Source organism: Dendrobates tinctorius, unplaced genomic scaffold (genome assembly GCF_039654945.1).
Source record: "Dendrobates tinctorius isolate UK_male_01 unplaced genomic scaffold, ASM3965494v1 ptg000016l, whole genome shotgun sequence".
Classification (NCBI taxonomy): Eukaryota; Metazoa; Chordata; class Amphibia; order Anura; family Dendrobatidae; genus Dendrobates; species Dendrobates tinctorius.
Window position 1 is genome coordinate 51,633,530 of NW_027361684.1, and position 19,053 is coordinate 51,652,582.

General features: G+C 47.9%; 1 protein-coding gene across 4 annotated transcripts in view; it reads right to left on the bottom strand.

The window, feature by feature from the left end:
* MBTPS2 (membrane bound transcription factor peptidase, site 2) overlaps positions 1 to 13,875 on the bottom strand; it is a 102,678-nt gene extending 88,803 nt beyond the window's left edge. Inside the window, exons 1-2 of one of the 4 annotated variants that reach the window (XM_073565841.1) lie at positions 13,661 to 13,875; positions 5,044 to 5,192 (exon numbers count right to left, since the gene is read on the bottom strand). In XM_073565841.1, the coding sequence (XP_073421942.1) occupies positions 5,044 to 5,192; positions 13,661 to 13,735 (224 nt within the window). In that variant the 5' untranslated portion in view covers positions 13,736 to 13,875. The remainder of the gene's footprint in view (positions 1 to 5,043; positions 5,193 to 13,660) is intronic. The other 3 variants (XM_073565842.1, XM_073565840.1, XM_073565839.1) reach the window with 3 other exon arrangements.
* Positions 13,876 to 19,053: the final 5,178 nt, after the last annotated feature.

Below are 19,053 nucleotides of genomic sequence, written 5' to 3' on the forward strand. Positions count from 1 at the left end.
GGAATCGCCTGACCCTGATGAATCTGTTCAGGATCTTTAGATCCAGTACTGGCCTCACAGTCCCGTCTTTTTTGGGGACCGAAAACAGATTGGAGTAAAACCCCTGCGACTCTTCGCCCTGCGGCACTGGGGCGATGACCCCTTTGCGCTGTAGCGTCATTATAGCCTGTAACAAACTTTCCGCCTGCGAATCTGTCTTGGAAAGTCGGGAACGGAAGAATCGCTGTGGCGGCCGTCCGACAAACTCTATCTTGTACCCGGACGATATTAGTTCTGCCACCCAAGTGTCGCGTGTCACTGCGACCCAAACGTGGCTGAACCCTAGTAGGCGTCCGCCCACTCTGTCGTCCGTAGGTACGGAGCGCCTCCAGTCATTTAGCTGGAGGTTTTTGGGATCTGGCCCCCCTCGCTCTGGGCAAACGGCCTCGGCCTCTACCCAGCGGATTGGCCCTGTAAGAGGTTTGCTTTTCCCTACTCTGGCCATCGTTTGCGGAGGCGTATGCCCTGGCCGAAGTCCCCCCCCCAGGGGCTACGAAAGGGCCGAAAACGCCTCTGCGTTTGCCTGAATGCCGGGCAACTTCTCTGCTGCGGGAGGAAACTACTTCTCCCCCCTGTGGCTTCTGAGATAAGCCTATCAAGCTTCTCACCGAACAGCCGATTGCCCTGAAAAGGCAATGAGGTTAAGGATTTTTTAGAGATAGAATCCGCTTTCCACAGCCTCAGCCATAATGCACGCCTAATGGCGATCGCATTTGCTGCCGCCACAGCCGAACACTCGGCCGCTTCCAGTGAGGCGCTGACAAGATAATCACTCGCTCCTGATATCTGATTTGCCACCTCCAAGACCTCCGCGGGCAGATCCCTGTCTTGGAGGGCCTTATACAGAGCGTCCCCCCACGAAACCATGGCTTTAGCCACCCAAGTTGCCGCAAAGGAGGGGGCCAGAGCCGACCCTGCTGCCTCATATACCGAGCGGGCAAGCCCGTCCATGAGGCGATCAGTTGGGTCCTTTATAGAAGAAACACTGGGTATCGACAATAGCGATCTTGATGCTAAACGTGATACCGGTGGGTCCACTACTGGCGACTCTACCCAACCCTTATGGAGCTCAGGAGGAAACGGATACTTTGCTTGCAGCGCTTTTTGCATTGCAAAACGCTTATCTGGGTGTTCTCTATGTTTCTGGACTAGCTCCTCAAACTCCGGATGCGTGGCAAACCTTCTATGTGGTCGCCTGGATTTCTTGAAAGAGACCTTGTGACCTGAGGCTGTGGGCACATCGTCCTCGATCTCTAATGTCTGGTTGACTGCCTCAATGAGACTATCCACCGAGTCCTGGAACCCCAGGCTTTCTAGATTCCAGGCCTCCTCCTCCTCGCCCTCATCCTGATCGCTCCCTGAGCTCAGCGACGGGGAACGAGATGCCCTAATACTCGCCGCCGAAGCCCCGGAGGGCCCGGCCGACGGGGAACGAGCCCTTTTGATATGAGCTTGCCTGGTACTGGAGCGACCTCTAACGGTTGGAGGGTCCTGAGACGAGGACGAGCTATCTCCCGCTGGCAGACCACCATCCTTGTTCCTGCCCGGGCCTTGAAGGGATTCAATTGCCCTTGTAAGGGACAGCATAGAATGCGATAAGGACACCGCCCATTCCGGGGGGTCCTGACCCCTGGGTTCTGAAACAGTGGGGGGCTCCTGGGCGCGCTCTGACTCGCAGGCTTCACAAAATTTACCCGCCTGTGCCTTTGGCAGCCTGACCCCACAGGACACGCAAACCGCGTAAAGGAAAGAGTGAGCTTTCCCTTTGGCAGACATACTTGCACAAGCTGAAGGCAGGGTAGAAGGAGGAGGAGGGTAACCCCTTCCCTGACAACCAGTGCGGTTCTCCAAACGGAGTTACACTCACCCACCGGCAGCGTCCCACTCCTGTTTGAAGTACCCCGGGAAACTCCGGATGCGTGGACGCGAGGTGGTAGGGCGGAAGTCTCCACTCCGGGACCTGTGCGCCCGCCGTTCTCCACCCCCTGACCTCCAGGCCTCCTGCTCCTATACAGAGCGTCTCCCCATGCGACGTCAGTGGGCGGGACTTCCGGCTACCACCGGAAGTCGGCGCGCGGGGCCTCGCGCGATACTCACGGGCCTCCTCCTGCAGCGGGGGCCGCGGCCGCCGGCGGGCTTCCGGCCGCACTCCGGTACACGCGGTGTGCGGCGTCCGGGTGCAACGCCACTCTGGGCAAACGGCCTCGACCTCTACCGTTACTCACCGGGGCAAACTTGCAGTGCGCTCCAGGAGAGAGGCGATGGGCGAGCGAGAGAGACGGATCTCCCTAATATTAAAGGTGAGCAGGGCCATCCGCCGTGGGCTCCATCCCCGGCAGGGGGGGGGGACTTCTGGTACCGGTTTCTTCCCCCTGTACTCGGCCACGTCCAGTAACTAGACCCCTCGGCTCACCTGCGCCTCCAATTCAGCCCCTGGACTCACTACCAAGGGGTGGAAGGGGCCTCCATAAATTGTTGTTGTAGGAGAGGAACAACGTGGAGGCTGACCCCTGGGTTCTGCTCACACGTGCTCGCCTGATGAAGTTATGGGGAAACCGAATCCTCTTATCAGGATGCGTTGCCCCTCTTTAAAAAATAAAAAAGAAAAATAGTTGTCTGGCAAAAAGTCCCAGATGTGTCCCTCGGTGCGGGAGAGGACACGTGGAGGGTTACTCACACGTGGTCGCCCGTTGATGATTTGGGGAGATCGGATCCTCTCTATAGGATCCGTCGCCCCTGTCTTATCTTCATAGAAAAAGGAGGGAAAAAAAAAAAAAAAAAAATCTAGTCTGGAGCTCCAGACTGCGTGTGCCTCCATCAGACACTAAGCAAAAAACTGAGTTACGCCCGGCCTAGGGGCGAGGGTGTATGCGGCGGAGGAGGAGCTAACTCTTTTTTTGTACACTTAGTGTCGGCCTCCAGACGGCAGAAGCACACACCCACAGTCTCTGTGTCCCCCAATGAGACGAAGGAGAAAAGAATCCAATCAGCTCACATGCCAGGTGCTGGATAACTCAATTACAAAGCACAAGTGTAATCCAAAGAGACCATCAGCAGGCCGCAGCATCAGAGTTTATTAAGTACAATTAGATACGACTTCATGGCTCTGCATACACTAGAAAACACCCCTTAGACTCCCTGAAGAAGCCATAGTCTAGGAGAGCTATAGTTACTGTTGGTGCTTGTGACCTTTTGATCAACATATTTTGCTAGCAATATAGACTGACAGTTTATGTCAATGTCTACTATGCGATAATTGTACTTTGCCTTTATTCAGGATATTTTTTCTTCAGTTATTGTTTGTTGACAACACATGCAAGTTCCTCTTAGTCTTCTATTTGATATTAAATCTTATTTCAGGTTATTAGTTTTTTTCATGTCACGCTTGACTTTTTAATTGTTTTTAAAAAAAATGTTTGCTGTATGTTTCGATAATAATATTTTCTATTTATTGTGATCCCTGTTTCCACAGAATGCTTCTGTTTGGTTTTGGTACACTATAAAACAAATAACAAAAGAAATGCTACATACAGACTATTTTGGACCACTTGGTGACCAGGTATACGGTATATCCCTGCCATAGCTAGAGGAGTTATCAGGCTTAAACCAAGAACTTTGAAACACATTCCAGCTCTATTAAACCAAGAACGGCAACGGTCAGAAATTCGTTGCCTTGGTGTGTTTGTCATTGCCATTATACACTGCTCAAAAAAATAAAGGGAACACTTAAACAACAGAATAAAACTCCAAGTACATCAATCTTCTGTGAAATCAAACTGTCCACTTAGGAAGCAACACTGACTGATCAAGTTCACATGCTGTTGTGCAAATGGAATAGACAACAGATAGAAATTATTGGCAATTATCAAGACACACTCAATAAAGGAGTGGTTCTGCAGGTGGGGACCACAGACCACATCTCAGTACCAATGCATTATGGCTGATGTTTTGGTCACTTTTGAATGTTGGTTGTGCTTTCACACTCGTGGTAGCATGAGACGGACTCTACAACCCACACAAGTGGCTCAGGTAGTGCAGCTCATCCAGGATGGCACATCAATGCGAGCTGTGGCAAGAAGGTTTGCTGTGTCTGCAGCTTAGTGTCCAGAGGCTGGAGGCACTACCAGGTGACAGGCCAGTACACCAGGAGACGTGGTAATAAATCCAAGCTAATAAATGCTTGGATTTTTTCTGATGCAGTGGCATGCTGGCAGCCCTATGGATTACAAGAATGAGTCACAGCTTTGAATGTAGCCCTCGACCCCTTCATAGTGATAATAGATAGAGCTACTGTAGAACGTGGGCTACGATTTTTGCACACGTACAAAAGAAAAAACAAATTCCTGTTCGTGACAGAAGTTTTCACAAAAATCACGATTAGCTGATCGCTGGGTGTCGGACCACTGGGGTCTTCCAGTGATACTCGGAACAGGGCTCTGCAGCTCCATCTTTAATGGAGCAGAGGATCACATGCTTGACCTCCACCCCAGTCATTGTTAATGGGACAAACAGAAATAGCAGAGTGCTGACCTCGGCTTTCTCATACAGTCCTACAAACAAATAGAGCTGCGAAAACCAGTTCTTAAGGTCTTAACAGTCAGTCCCCGGCAATCAGCAAGTTATCCTCTATCCCAAAGATATGGAATAGCAAATGATTTGGGGAAAACCCCTTTAAAGATTGAAAGGTGGTATTCTCAGTATGACAACTCCTTCCCATCTGCCCTATGAGAGTGTACGCACATCCCAGGAAGGAGTCTGTCCTCTGGCCAGAGTGGCTCCAGCATCTTCATAAGTGGCAGTCTGCAGCTGATCACTGGGGATCGCTAAAGTTGAGTCACAGGGCTAGCTTCAATCTAAAATGGGGATAATAAAAACACTAAAACCTAGTCAATTACCAGTAATCTCTATCTCAAAGGGCAAATGAAGATTTTGCTCGGAAGTAGAAAAGTAGCGGCAATATATTTATAACAGGTCCTATGTATCTATATCTGTATGCTTGCTTACCATATATACAAGAAGTACGGCTTCCATCTTCCCCACTTATAAAATAGACGGTTAAAAATTGTGGTTTGCCAGCGGATGTGGAAGGGTGCAATGCTGATGCCGTGCGCAGAAAGCCACTCCTCATATGAGCTCTTGTACGTTTTTGAGGACTATGAGGAGAAAAAAAAAAGGCAGAGATGATTTGTACTAAAAGGGAATCAATTATTAAAGGGGTTGTCCACTACTTTTTATTGACCCCCCCCCCATTGTATGCCCCCAGGGCCCCTAATGATTTTTGTCATTACCTTGCGCTGCCAATTCTGCCTGCTAGCGGTGCTATACAGGCAGCTGAGTCCGGGTCACATGACCCCCAGGCTGCAGCCGCCACTCATATCCGCTGATGTCACGTCAATTTCCTGACTCTGAAAATTGATGTGACATCATCAGCAGGCGTGCCCCAGCCTCTGCACACTGCGGTCACTCATCAAGAGTGACCACAGTCTTTCGGCGGTGCTGCACCGCACGTCACAGCCCCGTCTCTCTGCAGCGTCTGTCTCTCCCATCCAGAATGATGGGGCTGTCTGCGGACGGGGGGGTTGTGTGTGTGCGGGCTGTCTGCGGGGGGGGGGCTGTGCGGGCTGGGCTCTGCTGGCTGTGTGTGTGTGTGTGTCTGTAAGCAGGAATCGTCCGATCGGACTACAAGTTCCATCGGGCTATGCCCGCTACCCTGACAGTGAGTGTCACATTAGCCAATGATGGGACAGTAGTATTCCCATCATCCGGCTAATGTGTTGAATGTAAAAAAAAAAAAAAAAAAAACACACAGCACATACAACATATAACATACAACATTTCACATACAGAACATACAACATATACCATACAGAACATACATATAACGTACAGAAAACATAACATACAGAACATACAACATATAACATAACATACAGAACATACAACATACAGAACATATAATATACTGAACATACAACATACAACATACAGAACATACATATAACGTACAGAACATATAATATACTGAACATACAACATACAGAACATACAACATACAGAACATACATATAACGTACAGAACATATAATATACTGAACATACAATATACTGAACATACAACATACAGAACATACAACATACAGAACATACATATAACGTACAGAACATATAATATACAGAACATAGAACATATAACATACAGAACATATAACATACAGAACAAACATATAACATACAACACATAACATAGAGTACATACTCACCGCACACACCTAATTCCCCGAAGCCATCGATCACCTGTAATAAAAATAAAATAAACCAAACTATACTCACCTTTCTGCCGTAGTCCAATTAATAACGAGGGTCCCACGACCATCTCCCGTGGAGAGCTGCCACATCAGCTGACGTGACCACTTTTCTGGGGCTCCAGCAATGAAATGACAGGTGCAGGTAATCCTCCGCTGTGTATCCCTCCACTGGGAAAGAGGTCCTGTAACCCTAACCCTAGCCCTAACCCTAATTCTCACGCAGCATTGCTGTAAAGTGAGACTCTGAACTCAGGTAACCTCAGTGATGGACTGCAGGAGGCATTGTCTCCTGTCAGTTCATCACTGGGAGACCACATAGAGCAGTGACATCACCTGATGTCACTGTTCTATAGGGGAGATCATTGTGGGACCCTCGTTATTAATTGTAAAAAGTGAGGATGAATGAACTCATGGAGATCAACATCCAACACTGCGGAGACACCATCACATGTTTCTCAACGCAGTGTTTCTAGAGCAATGCCCCCATCCCTTATGGGAAATATGTAAAAACATGCAAAACACAAGCCGCGGAGACCTGGAAAGACCTGGCTAGTCATTGCTTGCGTTGAGAAACATGTGATGGTGTCTCCGCAGTGTTGGATGTTGATCTCCTTGAGTTCATTCATCCTCATTTTTCACAGTCTTTACTAGGCATTGCTCCTACTGGCCAGTTTCCTACTCCACACTGATGAGGGGCAATACCCCTAAACAGCTGTCTGTGGATGGATACCATGTTTTGGCATAGGTGGTTTCCTTCATTGGAGATTGCCCTTCCCGTGGTTGTTCCTTCCCAGGGAAAGACCTGGCTAGTCATTGCTTGCGTTGAGAAACATGTGATGTGTCTCCGCAGCTTGTGTTTTGCATGTTTTTACATATTTCCCATAAGGGATGGAGGCATTGCTCTAGAATCACTGCGTTGAGAAACATGTGATGGTGTCTCTGCAGTGTTGGATGTTGATCTCCATGAGTTCATTCATCCTCACTTTTTACAGTCTTCTACTAGACATTGCTCCTACTAGCCAGTTTCCGACTCCACACTGATGAGGGACAATACCCCGAAACAGCTGTCTGTGGATGGATACCATGTTTTGGCATAGGTGGTTTCCTTCATTGGAGACTGCGCTTCCCGTGGTTGTTCCTTCCCGGGGAAAGACCTGGCTAGTCATTGCTTGCTTCGTTATTAATTGGACTGCGTCGTACAGAGAGTAGACGGTTTGTTTATTTTTTTACTTTATTACAGGAGACCGATGGCGTCGCTTGGATCTGGGCGGGCAATAAAAATATGAAAACCGTGTTGTGTTTTATTTATTAAAAAACTTTATTCTTATGTGTATGTTTTTTTAACCCTTTATTATAATAAGATTAATAATGGACAGGCTTCTTATTGACGCCTCTCCATTATTAACCGGGCTTAATGTCACCTTTCAATTGCAAGGTGACATTAACCCCTTACTAACCCATATCGCACCGCTACACGGGAGTGGGAAGAGAGAGGCTAAGCGCCAGAATTGGCGTATCTTATAGATGCGCCATTTCTGGGGCGGCTGCCGGCTATTATTTGTAGCCGGGGGGCCCAATATCCATGGCCCCTTCCTAGGCTATGAATATCAGCCTGCAGCTGTCTGCGTAGCCTTTCTGGCTATAGAATTCAGGGGGACCCCACCTCATTTTTCTTTGGGGGGGGGGTCCCCCTATTTTAATAGCCAGGAAAGGCTATGCAGACAGCTGCGGGCTGATATTCATAGCCTGGGAAGGAGCCATGGGTATTACCCCCTTCCCAGGCTACAAATATTGGCCCCTGGCCGTCGGCTTTCCCCCTCTGGTGCAGAAAATTGCGTGGGAGCCCACGTCATTTTTTTTTTTTTTTTTTAAAGAAACATTGTTCATTAATAAACATGGATATGGATATATCTATGGAAACATCTATGGATACATCTATGGATAGATAATAGATATATCTATCGATATAGCTATCTATTTATCTTTCCCATATTTATCTATCTATATATCTATTATCTATATATCTATCTATCTATCTATCTATCACCAAGAGCACAATAAGTCAGGAAAACGGAAGTTGTAGATTAACCCCATGAGAGCTGGAGCCAGCACTGAAAATGTGCTGTTAGAGGATGATAAAAGGTAATATTGCTAAAATAAACACAGTGGATGTTTTTAGTGGCACATAACAGCAAGATTTATGAACAAAAAAAAAAGTTATAGTAGTGGACAACTTATTTAAAGTGTTTTTTGAAATTGAAGGAATATCCTTAGGATCAGTCATCAATATCTGATCAGAGGGGGATCCGACACCCCCATCAATCACCTGTTTGCTGGATGGATGGAAACAGTGTATAGAACAACACAGCTGTGCTCATATGGTTTGGAGGGAGCCTTTATATCACCAAAAAACACTATATACCTGCAGCTATAGGGTTAATCGGCAGGGAAATCGCCTTACAACAATGGCTGACTTGAAGTGCGGAGAGTGACTTTTATATAAACCGGACAGCTGACGATACATTATACTGGTGTACTGTAGATTTTGATTTCTATGAATCAATAAGGAGGTTCTCTGGGGAAGACAACCCATTGCCATATAACGGGATTTCAAGGGACCAGAGAAGACTCCCGACGAGCAAACACTAGAACGTGTGGATTTTCACTAGGGTGGGACTGAGCCTGTCTGAAGCACTTTGAGGCTATGATCACACAACCTTGTTTTCGGTCCGTGGATAAAGCGGACGTCACACAGACCACACTTAGTCCGCATTCAATAGGGCTGTTCAGATGGCCATTTCTACATGCGGACCAAATGTCCTAGTGAAAAAACATTTTGTTGCAGCCCGCAATGTATTCACATTGCTCACTACATGCGATGACAGGGAGAGGAGGGCCGGGGTGAGGCGAGTATAGGCGGTGGCGGGGAGAGGTGATAGCAGCCTCTTATGTGTATTACAGTACAAGCTGCGATCACCGCTCACAGCCAACCTGTTCAGAGCACACTATGGAAATCACCACAAAACTGTACTCTGAACAGCCAAAGCATGAGAAAAAAAAAACACACTTGTACTTACCTTCCCTCCACTCCCCCGCATAGTAGATGGAGCAGTGTCACACATTACAGCACTGCTCCCACAGAAGTGAACGGAGCGGGGTCACACATTACACCACTGCTGCCCTAGAAATGTGTGACCCAGCTACATCTGCTTCTATAGGAGCACTGGTGTAATACGAGACATGGCTCCATCCAGTTCTATGGGAGCAGTGGTATGAGATACTGCTCTGTCCACTTCTACGGGAGCAGAGGTGTAATGTGTGACCCCACTCTGTCTACTTCTACGGGAGCAGAGGTGTAATGTGTGACCCCGCTCTCTACATCTGTGGGAGCAGAGGTGTAATGTGTGACCCCGCTCTCTACTTCTATGGGAGCAGTGGTATAATGTGTGACCCCGCTCTCTACTTCTATGGGAGCAGTGGTGTAATGTGTGACCCCGCTCTCTACTTCTATGGGAGCAGTGGTATAATGTGTGACCCCGCTCTCTACTTCTATGGGAGCAGTGGTGTAATGTGTGACCCCGCTCTCTACTTCTATGAGAGCAGTGGTATAATGTGTGACCCCGCTCTCTTCTTCTATGGGAGCAGTGGTATAATGTGTGACCCCGCTCTCCACTTCTATGGGAGCAGTGGTATAATGTGTGACCCCGCTCTCTACTTCTATGGGAGCAGTGGTGTAATGTGTGACCCCGCTCTCTACTTCTATGAGAGCAGTGGTATAATGTGTGACCCCGCTCTCTACTTCTATGGGAGCAGTGGTATAATGTGTGACCCCGTTCTCTACTTCTATGGGAGCAGTGGTGTAATGTGTGACCCCGCTCTCTACTTCTATGGGAGCAGTGGTATAATGTGTGACCCCGCTCTCTACTTCTATGGGAGCAGTGGTGTAATGTGTGACCCCGCTCTCTACTTCTATGAGAGCAGTGGTATAATGTGTGACCCCGCTCTCCACTTCTATGGGAGCAGTGGTATAATGTGTGACCCCGCTCTCTACTTCTATGGGAGCAGTGGTGTAATGTGTGACCCCGCTCTCTACTTCTATGAGAGCAGTGGTATAATGTGTGACCCCGCTCTCTACTTCTATGGGAGCAGTGGTATAATGTGTGACCCCGCTCTCCACTTCTATGGGAGCAGTGGTATAATGTGTGACCCCGCTCTCTACTTCTACGGGAGCAGAGGTGTAATGTGTGACCCCGCTCTGTCTACTTCTACGGGAGCAGAGGTGTAATGTGTGACCCCCGCTCTGTCTACTTCTACGGGAGCAGAGGTGTAATGTGTGACCCCGCTCTGTCTACTTCTACGGGAGCAGAGGTGTAATGTGTGACCCCGCTCTCTACTTCTATGGGAGCAGTGGTGTAATGTGTGACCCCGCTCTCCACTTCTATGGGAGCAGTGGTGTAATGTGTGACCCCGCTCTCCACTTCTATGGGAGCAGTGGTGTAATGTGTGACCCCGCTCTCCACTTCTATGGGAGCAGTGGTGTAATGTGTGACTCCGCTCTCTACTTCTATGGGAGCAGTGGTATAATGTGTGACTCCGCTCTCTACTTCTATGGGAGCAGTGGTATAATGTGTGACTCCGCTCTCTACTTCTATGGGAGCAGTGGTATAATGTGTGACCCCGCTCTCCACTTCTATGGGAGCAGTGGTGTAATGTGTGACCCCGCTCTCCACTTCTATGGGAGCAGTGGTATAATGTGTGACTCCGCTCTCTACTTCTATGTGAGCAGTGGTGTAATGTGTGACCCCGCTCTCCACTTCTATGGGAGCAGTGGTGTAATGTGTGACCCCGCTCTCTACTTCTATGGGAGCAGTGGTGTAATGTGTGACCCCGCTCTCTACTTCTATGGGAGCAGTGGTGTAATGTGTGACCCCGCTCTCCACTTCTATGGGAGCAGTGGTATAATGTGTGACCCCGCTCTCTACTTTTACGGGAGCAGAGGTGAAATGTGTGACCCCGCTATGTCTACTTCTACGGGAGCAGAGGTGTAATGTGTGACCCCGCTCTCTACTTCTATGGGAGCAGTGGTGTAATGTGTGACCCCGCTCTCCACTTCTATGGGAGCAGTGGTGTAATGTGTGACCCCGCTCTCCACTTCTATGGGAGCAGTGGTGTAATGTGTGACTCCGCTCTCTACTTCTATGGGAGCAGTAGTATAATGTGTGACTCCGCTCTCTACTTCTATGGGAGCAGTGGTATAATGTGTGACTCCGCTCTCTACTTCTATGGGAGCAGTGGTGTAATGTGTGACCCCGCTCTCCACTTCTATGGGAGCAGTGGTGTAATGTGTGACCCCGCTCTCCACTTCTATGGGAGCAGTGGTGTAATGTGTGACCCAGCTCTCTACTTCTATGGGAGCAGTGGTATAATGTGTGACTCCGCTCTCTACTTCTATGTGAGCAGTGGTGTAATGTGTGACCCCGCTCTCCACTTCTATGGGAGCAGTGGTGTAATGTGTCACCCCGCTCTCTACTTCTATGGGAGCAGTGGTGTAATGTGTGACCATGCTCTGTCTACATCTGTGGGAGCAGTGGTGTAATGTGTGACCCCGCTCTCTACTTCTATGGGAGCAGTGGTGTAATGTGTGACCCCGCTCTCCACTTCTATGGGAGCAGTGGTATAATGTGTGACCCCGCTCTCTACTTCTATGGGAGCAGTGGTGTAATGTGTGACTCCGCTCTCTACTTCTATGGGAGCAGTAGTGTAATGTGTGACCCTGCTCTGTCTACATCTGTGGGAGCAGTGGTGTAATGTGTGACCCCGCTCTCCACTTCTATGGGAGCAGTGGTGTAATGTGTGACCCAGCTCTCCACTTCTATGGGAGCAGTGGTATAATGTGTGACTCCGCTTTCTACTTCTATGGGAGCAGTGGTGTAATGTGTGACCCTGCTCTCTACTTCTATGGGAACAGTGGTGTAATGTGTGACCCCGCTCTGTCTACTTCTACAGGAGCAGAGGTGTAATGTATGACCCCGCTCTGTCTACTTCTACGGGAGCAGTGGTGTAATGTGTGACCCTGCTCTGTATGCTTCTATGGGAGCAGTGGTGTAATGTATGACCCCGCTCTGTCTACTTCTACGGGAGCAGAGGTGTAATGTGTGACCCTGCTCTGTCTACTTCTACGGGAGCAGAGGTGTAATGTATGACCCTGCTCTGTATGCTTCTACGGGAGGAGAGGTGTAATGTATGACCCCGCTCTGTCTACTTCTACGGGAGCAGAGGTGTAATGTATGACCCTGCTCTCTACTTCTATGGGAGCAGTGGTGTAATGTGTGACCCCGCTCTGTCTACTTCTACGGGAGCAGAGGTGTAATGTATGACCCCGCTCTGTCTACTTCTACGGGAGCAGTGGTGTAATGTGTGACCCTGCTCTGTATGCTTCTATGGGAGCAGTGGTGTAATGTATGACCCTGCTCTGTCTACTTCTACGGGAGCAGAGGTGTAATGTGTGACCCTGCTCTGTCTACTTCTACGGGAGCAGAGGTGTAATGTATGACCCCGCTCTGTCTACTTCTACGGGAGCAGAGGTGTAATGTATGACCCCGCTCTGTCTACTTCTACGGGAGCAGAGGTGTAATGTATGACCCCGCTCTGTCTACTTCTACGGGAGCAGAGGTGTAATGTGTGACCCCGCTCTGTCTACTTCTACGGGAGCAGAGGTGTAATGTATGACCCCGCTCTGTCTACTTCTACGGGAGCAGAGGTGTAATGTATGACCCCGCTCTGTCTACTTCTACGGGAGCAGAGGTGTAATGTGTGACCCCGCTCTGTCTACTTCTACGGGAGCAGAGGTGTAATGTATGACCCCGCTCTGTCTACTTCTACGGGAGCAGAGGTGTAATGTATGACCCCGCTCTGTCTACTTCTACGGGAGCAGAGGTGTAATGTATGACCCTGCTCTCTACTTCTATGGGAGCAGTGGTGTCATATGAGACACCACTCCATTCACTTCTATGGGATCACAGAAAATCTCGAGTTCTAACTAAAGGTTCCTCATTACTATTTGATTATGGGGCCTGGAGTAATGGAGATGTCAGGAGCAGTGACAGCCGGATACATCATACTACAGCACACCTGTCAGTGCACACACAGCTCTGATCACAAGCAGTGCGCCTCCGGTCAGTACACATACAGACTGGGGATTCCTCTGCCCGGAGATATCACCACAAATTGCAGCAAAACTTCAGCTCCTGCAACTATACACCACGTGACAGCAAACCCTTCATGCAGAGTAATGGACACTCATCCCTTTCTCTCACCGTCAGTAACGTGTCAGCCAAATAAATAGCACACCATCCGCCAAGCACCACCACGACCAGCGGTACCGGGATCATAGCGACAGGTCTCCGCCATCCGGCGATCAGATCACGGCGGAACTTTATCAACACAGGAACTTGGCTCCACCGCTTCACGTTTCCAGTCGGGCACTTCCGGTGAAAGGACCAGTTGGAGGCGCTAAGTGATTGGCTGCCTCTAGGTGGTAGTAGGTGTGGTGTGCAGACATCTTTACTCCTGGCGGAAGTAATGTGGATGCGAATCTTAGTGCGTGTTTAGTACAGAGCAGGTTACCTGAAGCCACAGAGGCATCATCCTGCTGCGAGAGCACACGTGTCTGCGCACTATAGGAGAATGCACGGAAAATGCCGGCACCCACAGCATGCTGCCTGTGGAAAAACACCAGGGGGCCCAAACAAGACCCAACTAATGAAAGGCAGCTTTGAGATTCCTATTTATAATTTACTTTTCACTCATGATAAAAGTAAAAAATAATCTGTAAAAAAAAAAGTAACCATTAAAAAAATATAAAATCATGAAAAACTGCCGGATGTGTCACATGTAGTGTTTTATTGCATTTATTTTCATAGGAAAAAAGTAGTAATTTTTCTCCAGTCTACACTCCCACAAGCAGTATTTGGCGAGTTTTTAGTGTTGTGGCTTTTCTGCACCAGGTAGCTAAAGTAGGTTACTTTTTTATTGTGTTTTTAGTGCCTTGTACATCCGTTTTTTATTTTTTGCTGCATTTTTGCCTCCTTTTACCATGTCATGTTCTCAATGAAGCTTCTTTGTCTTGGATACTGCTAGGTTTGGCTTTGGTCAAACTTTATTAATTGGGTTTTGTGCAGATTACACTTGTTTTAGTGCGTTTGAAACGCAATAGAAGTGCATCTGCATTTTTTTTTTTATCTTCGGCCTTTCCTCATCATTTTCAAATATACGTGGAAAACTGCAAATAGAGCTCACATGAGAAAAGCACAGGGGGCAGGAGATTTATATAAAGCCCGTCCACTAGAGTGGAACTGTAAGACGCTGCGTTTTTTTGTGCATGAAGATATGCAGCAGGAAAAAAATCACAACTACTCACTGTGGGAGCTATGTGCCTGCTACTGAAAGGGGTTGTCACTTTAGATAATGCTTGCTTTAGCGTGCAGTTTGGTATTAAAAAAAATAAATTGTGCAGACCTAACCCTAAGGGTATGTGCACACGCTGCGGTTTTTGCTGTGGATTTGGCCGCTGCGGATCTGCAGCAGTTCTGCAGACGGTGCACAGTACAATGTAAGTCTATGTGATTTACAATCCGCAGTGCACATGCTGCGGATTTTCAACTGCGGAAAAGCTGCGGTTTTGAATCCGCAGAAAGAATTGATATGTCAATTCTTTCTGCGCATTCTGCTGCGGTTTGCCACCTATTCCATTGTCCAGGTGTCAAACCGCAGGGGAAAACCGCTGGCCAATCCGCAGGTAAAACCGCAGGTCACTTTACCTGCGGATCCGCAGATACAATTCCACGGGTGAATCCGCAGCGTGTGCACATAGCCTTAGGCCGCTTTCACACTTCAGGCTTTCGGTATCCGGCATGGGGCGGCGAAAAACCGGACTGCCGGATCCAGCCGCATACGCAGACACCGGATCCTTCTTTCTGCCGGATATATTCCTGGCAGAGAAGGTTTCCGGGCATGCGCAGTGCGAAAAACCGGTCCGGCGTTGGGAAAAAAACGTTGCATGCAACGTTTTTTCCAGACGTCGGACCGGCTATTTTCTCCGGATCCGGAAAAAAACGGACGCGCCGCATTGCCATCCGGCGCAATGCGGCAGCAATGAAACAGCACAGGGAAAAAGCCGGATCTGGTTGTAACAGGAGCCGAATCCGGCAGTCCGGTTTTTCACCGCACCATGCCGGATACCGAAAGCCTGAAGTGTGAAAGCGGCCTTAGGGTATGTTTCCACGTGGCGTAAGTCATCAGGATTTGCTGCGGATTGGACGCTGCTTACAGATGTTACAGCATAGTGGAGGGGATTTTATGAAATCCCATCTCCACTATGCGTACAGGGACACGGGTGTCACACCCGAAATTACAGACATGCGGCTCGTCTTTATAGACCGCAGCATGTCTATTTATCTTGCGGAGACGCTCCATCTCCGCAAGATAAAATAACCCATTCTATGTATATGATGCGGTGATTCCCGCATGTGTTCAATGAACACATCCGGAATCATCGCGCGTAGAAAGGGGGGCAACGCTTTGGGCGGGGTGGGGTTTCCGCAGCGTCCAAAGCGCCGGTAACACGCTACGTGGAAACATACCCTCACAGCTTGTGTGATTGTCGTCAGTACATCACTGTGTGTGAAGCATGTACTGTATTTAGAACAAAAATGTCCTTCTCGCAAGTCAGGATCATTTATTATACTTCGCAATCTACATGAGAAGGAAATGCCAAAAATCACCCCAATGTAATAGCGTACAAATATACCAAATTATAAACCTAAAAAAAACCATATTCAAAAATTAGATAAGGAAATAACGCTGTATAAATCATGTTATCTTTGTCTAATATTTAAATTTATTTGGTGATCTGAAACATTTCAGTGTGAGAAACATGCAAAAGAATGGGAAATCAGGAAGGGGGCAAACACTTTTTCACACAACTATAAATAATAATAAATTAATTGTCAATATTGGACAGTAAGAGAATGTATAACTCCCATAGGAGAAGATTAGCATTTGATAAAGCCAAAAGGATGTATAAGGATATTACCGTATACTGTCCATCAAACATACATCGCAGCCCCTTCCACTTGCTCCAATGTGCGTTTTGCTGCCGCTTCTTCAGGGAGGCCAGATTAATTTTAGTGGTGATGACTATTCTCTAGGATTAGTGCCCAAGCACTGTTGGCTGTGTCAGACACCATATTCAACTATTTTTCTTAGAATTATGATTGTTATTCATGTTGTAAAGTAAATTTCTGTGTTGTCTTAGTGTGGGGTAACACACATTGAGGAGGTGCGTTTGCGTATGGGATTCTACTACCATTTCCCCGCATCTCTTAGTTTATCACAATTCTGTTTTAGACATAGGAACTACTCTGTTTTCTGATTATTGATATTGCTTTTCAAGAACCCACACTATTTGTTACTTATTGTGTTATTTGTCTCTATTTTAGATATGTTTATTGAAAGTTATATTTTAATGCAACTCTCACTCACTTCGCTGTATTGGATTTTGAATAGAGAGTTGTTTATTTGATGATTACTGCTATTATTACTTTCAGCATGACCACGACCCTAAGCACACCTCCAAAGGAATAAAAAAGCCAGAAAAAGATCTACAGTTTGGAATAGATGAGGCAGAGCCCAGATGTGAGTCCAATAGAAAATAAATCTGTGGGTGACCTGAAGAGGGTGCTGTGCACAGGAGATGCCCTCATAGTCTCACAGATTAAAAGAGATACTGCAAGGAAGAGTGGGAAAGATTGCTAATTTTAGATGTGCCATGTACTCCTAGGCAAAAAGACTGAATGCGGTCATAAATATAAAGTATACTTCAACAAAGTATTAGTTGTAGGCCACGTTCAGTATTTCACATCAGTATTTGTAAGCAAAAGCCGGGAATGGGGGAAAAGTGCAGAAGTGGGGCCATGTTTCTATTATACCTTTCCTCTGATTGTTCCACTCCTGGTTTTGGCTTACACATACTACTGTAAAATACTGACCAAATACTGAATGTGTGAACGTGGTCTAAGGGCAGAGGCGCATCCAGGGGAAGGGCAGCCGGGGCGGTTGCCCCGAGCACAGCCAGCAGGGGGGCGCAGTCGGGCCGCCTAATGCAGCTGTCTGCAGTGTCTCCCCCCGGCGGCTGCGTTCTGCTGCTCCCTGTCCTTCGAGTCGGCTGTTCTCTCTGATGGCTGTCAATAGCCGGTGCAGAGAAGGAGGCCGCGCCGGCTCCCAGGCTGCAATTGTACTGGCGTCTACACAGACGCCAGTACAATTGAAGCTCTGACCGCCGGGTCAGAGCGACGTCAGCAGCGTGATCAGGTCATGTGATCACGCTGCTGACGTCACTCCCTGGCGCCCAAAGCAAACGCTGGTGGTAAGTGTGCTCCACTGTGGAGCTGAAGAACCACCGAAGATGGGAGATGGGGGGGTTAATGAGGGGAGATCGGGGGGTTAATGAGGGGAGATGGGGGGGTTAATGAGGGGAGATGGGGGGGGCTTAATGAGTGGAGATGGGGGGTTAATGAGTGGAGATGGGGGGTTAATGAGTGGAGATGAGGTTAATGAGTGGAGATGGGGGTTAATGAGTGGAGATGGAGGGGGTTAATGAGTGGAGGTGGGGGTTAATATGAGGGGGTTAATGAGTGGAGATGGGGGTTAATATGTGGGGGTTAATGTGTGGGGGGTTAATATGTGGAGATGGGGGTTAATGTGTGTGGGGGTTAATGTGGGGATGGGGGTTAATGTGTGGTGGTTAATGAGTGGGGATGGGGATTAATGTGGGGATGGGGGTTAATGAGTGGAGATGGGGGTTAATGTGTGTGGGGGGTTAATGAGTGGGGATGGGGGTTAATGTGTGGGGGGTTAATGAGTGGGGGGTTAATGTGGGATGGGGCTTAATGTGTGGGGGGATTTGGAGTGGGGGTACATAATGAGTGGGGGGTTCATAATGAGTGGGGGCTACATAATGAGTGGGGGGTACATAATGTGTGGGGGGATTTGGGAGTAGGGACAGGAGTTATTGAGTGAGGATGGGGGATACTTAATGTGGGGGGATTTGGAGTGGGGATGGGGGATTGAATGTGTGGGGGGATTTGGAGTGGGGATGGAGGTACTTAATGTGTGTGGGGGATTTGGGGGGGATGGGATTTAATGTGTGTGGGGAGATGTGAGGACACAAAATGAAGAGTATGTATTAGGGCATGTATGAGGAATACTGTAGAGAACGGGGTGCTCACTGCCAATTTAGGTGCTCAGAGTTAAAAGACATATATTGTACAGTAGAAAAACCTCGGCACACAAAATTTATGAAATATAATGCTCAACTTTATAAGACTAAAGCAATTCTGCTAAAGTTATTTCAATACATATATGCTGATACAAAGAAAGTACCTCAGATTACCACCACAGAGATAAACAGTATTGTTTATCTCTGTGGTGGTAATCTGAGGTACTTTCTTTGTATCAGCATATATGTATTGAAATAACTTTATCATAATTGCTTTAGTCTTATAAAGTTGAGCATTATATTTCATAAATTTTGTGTGCCGAGGCATGTATGAGGAAACAGTTTGTGGGATGGGTGCAGACAGTAAGGGGTCTGAACGGGTGAATGTAAGTGGACACAGTATGTGGAGTGAGGGTGATGGGATGTGTGCAG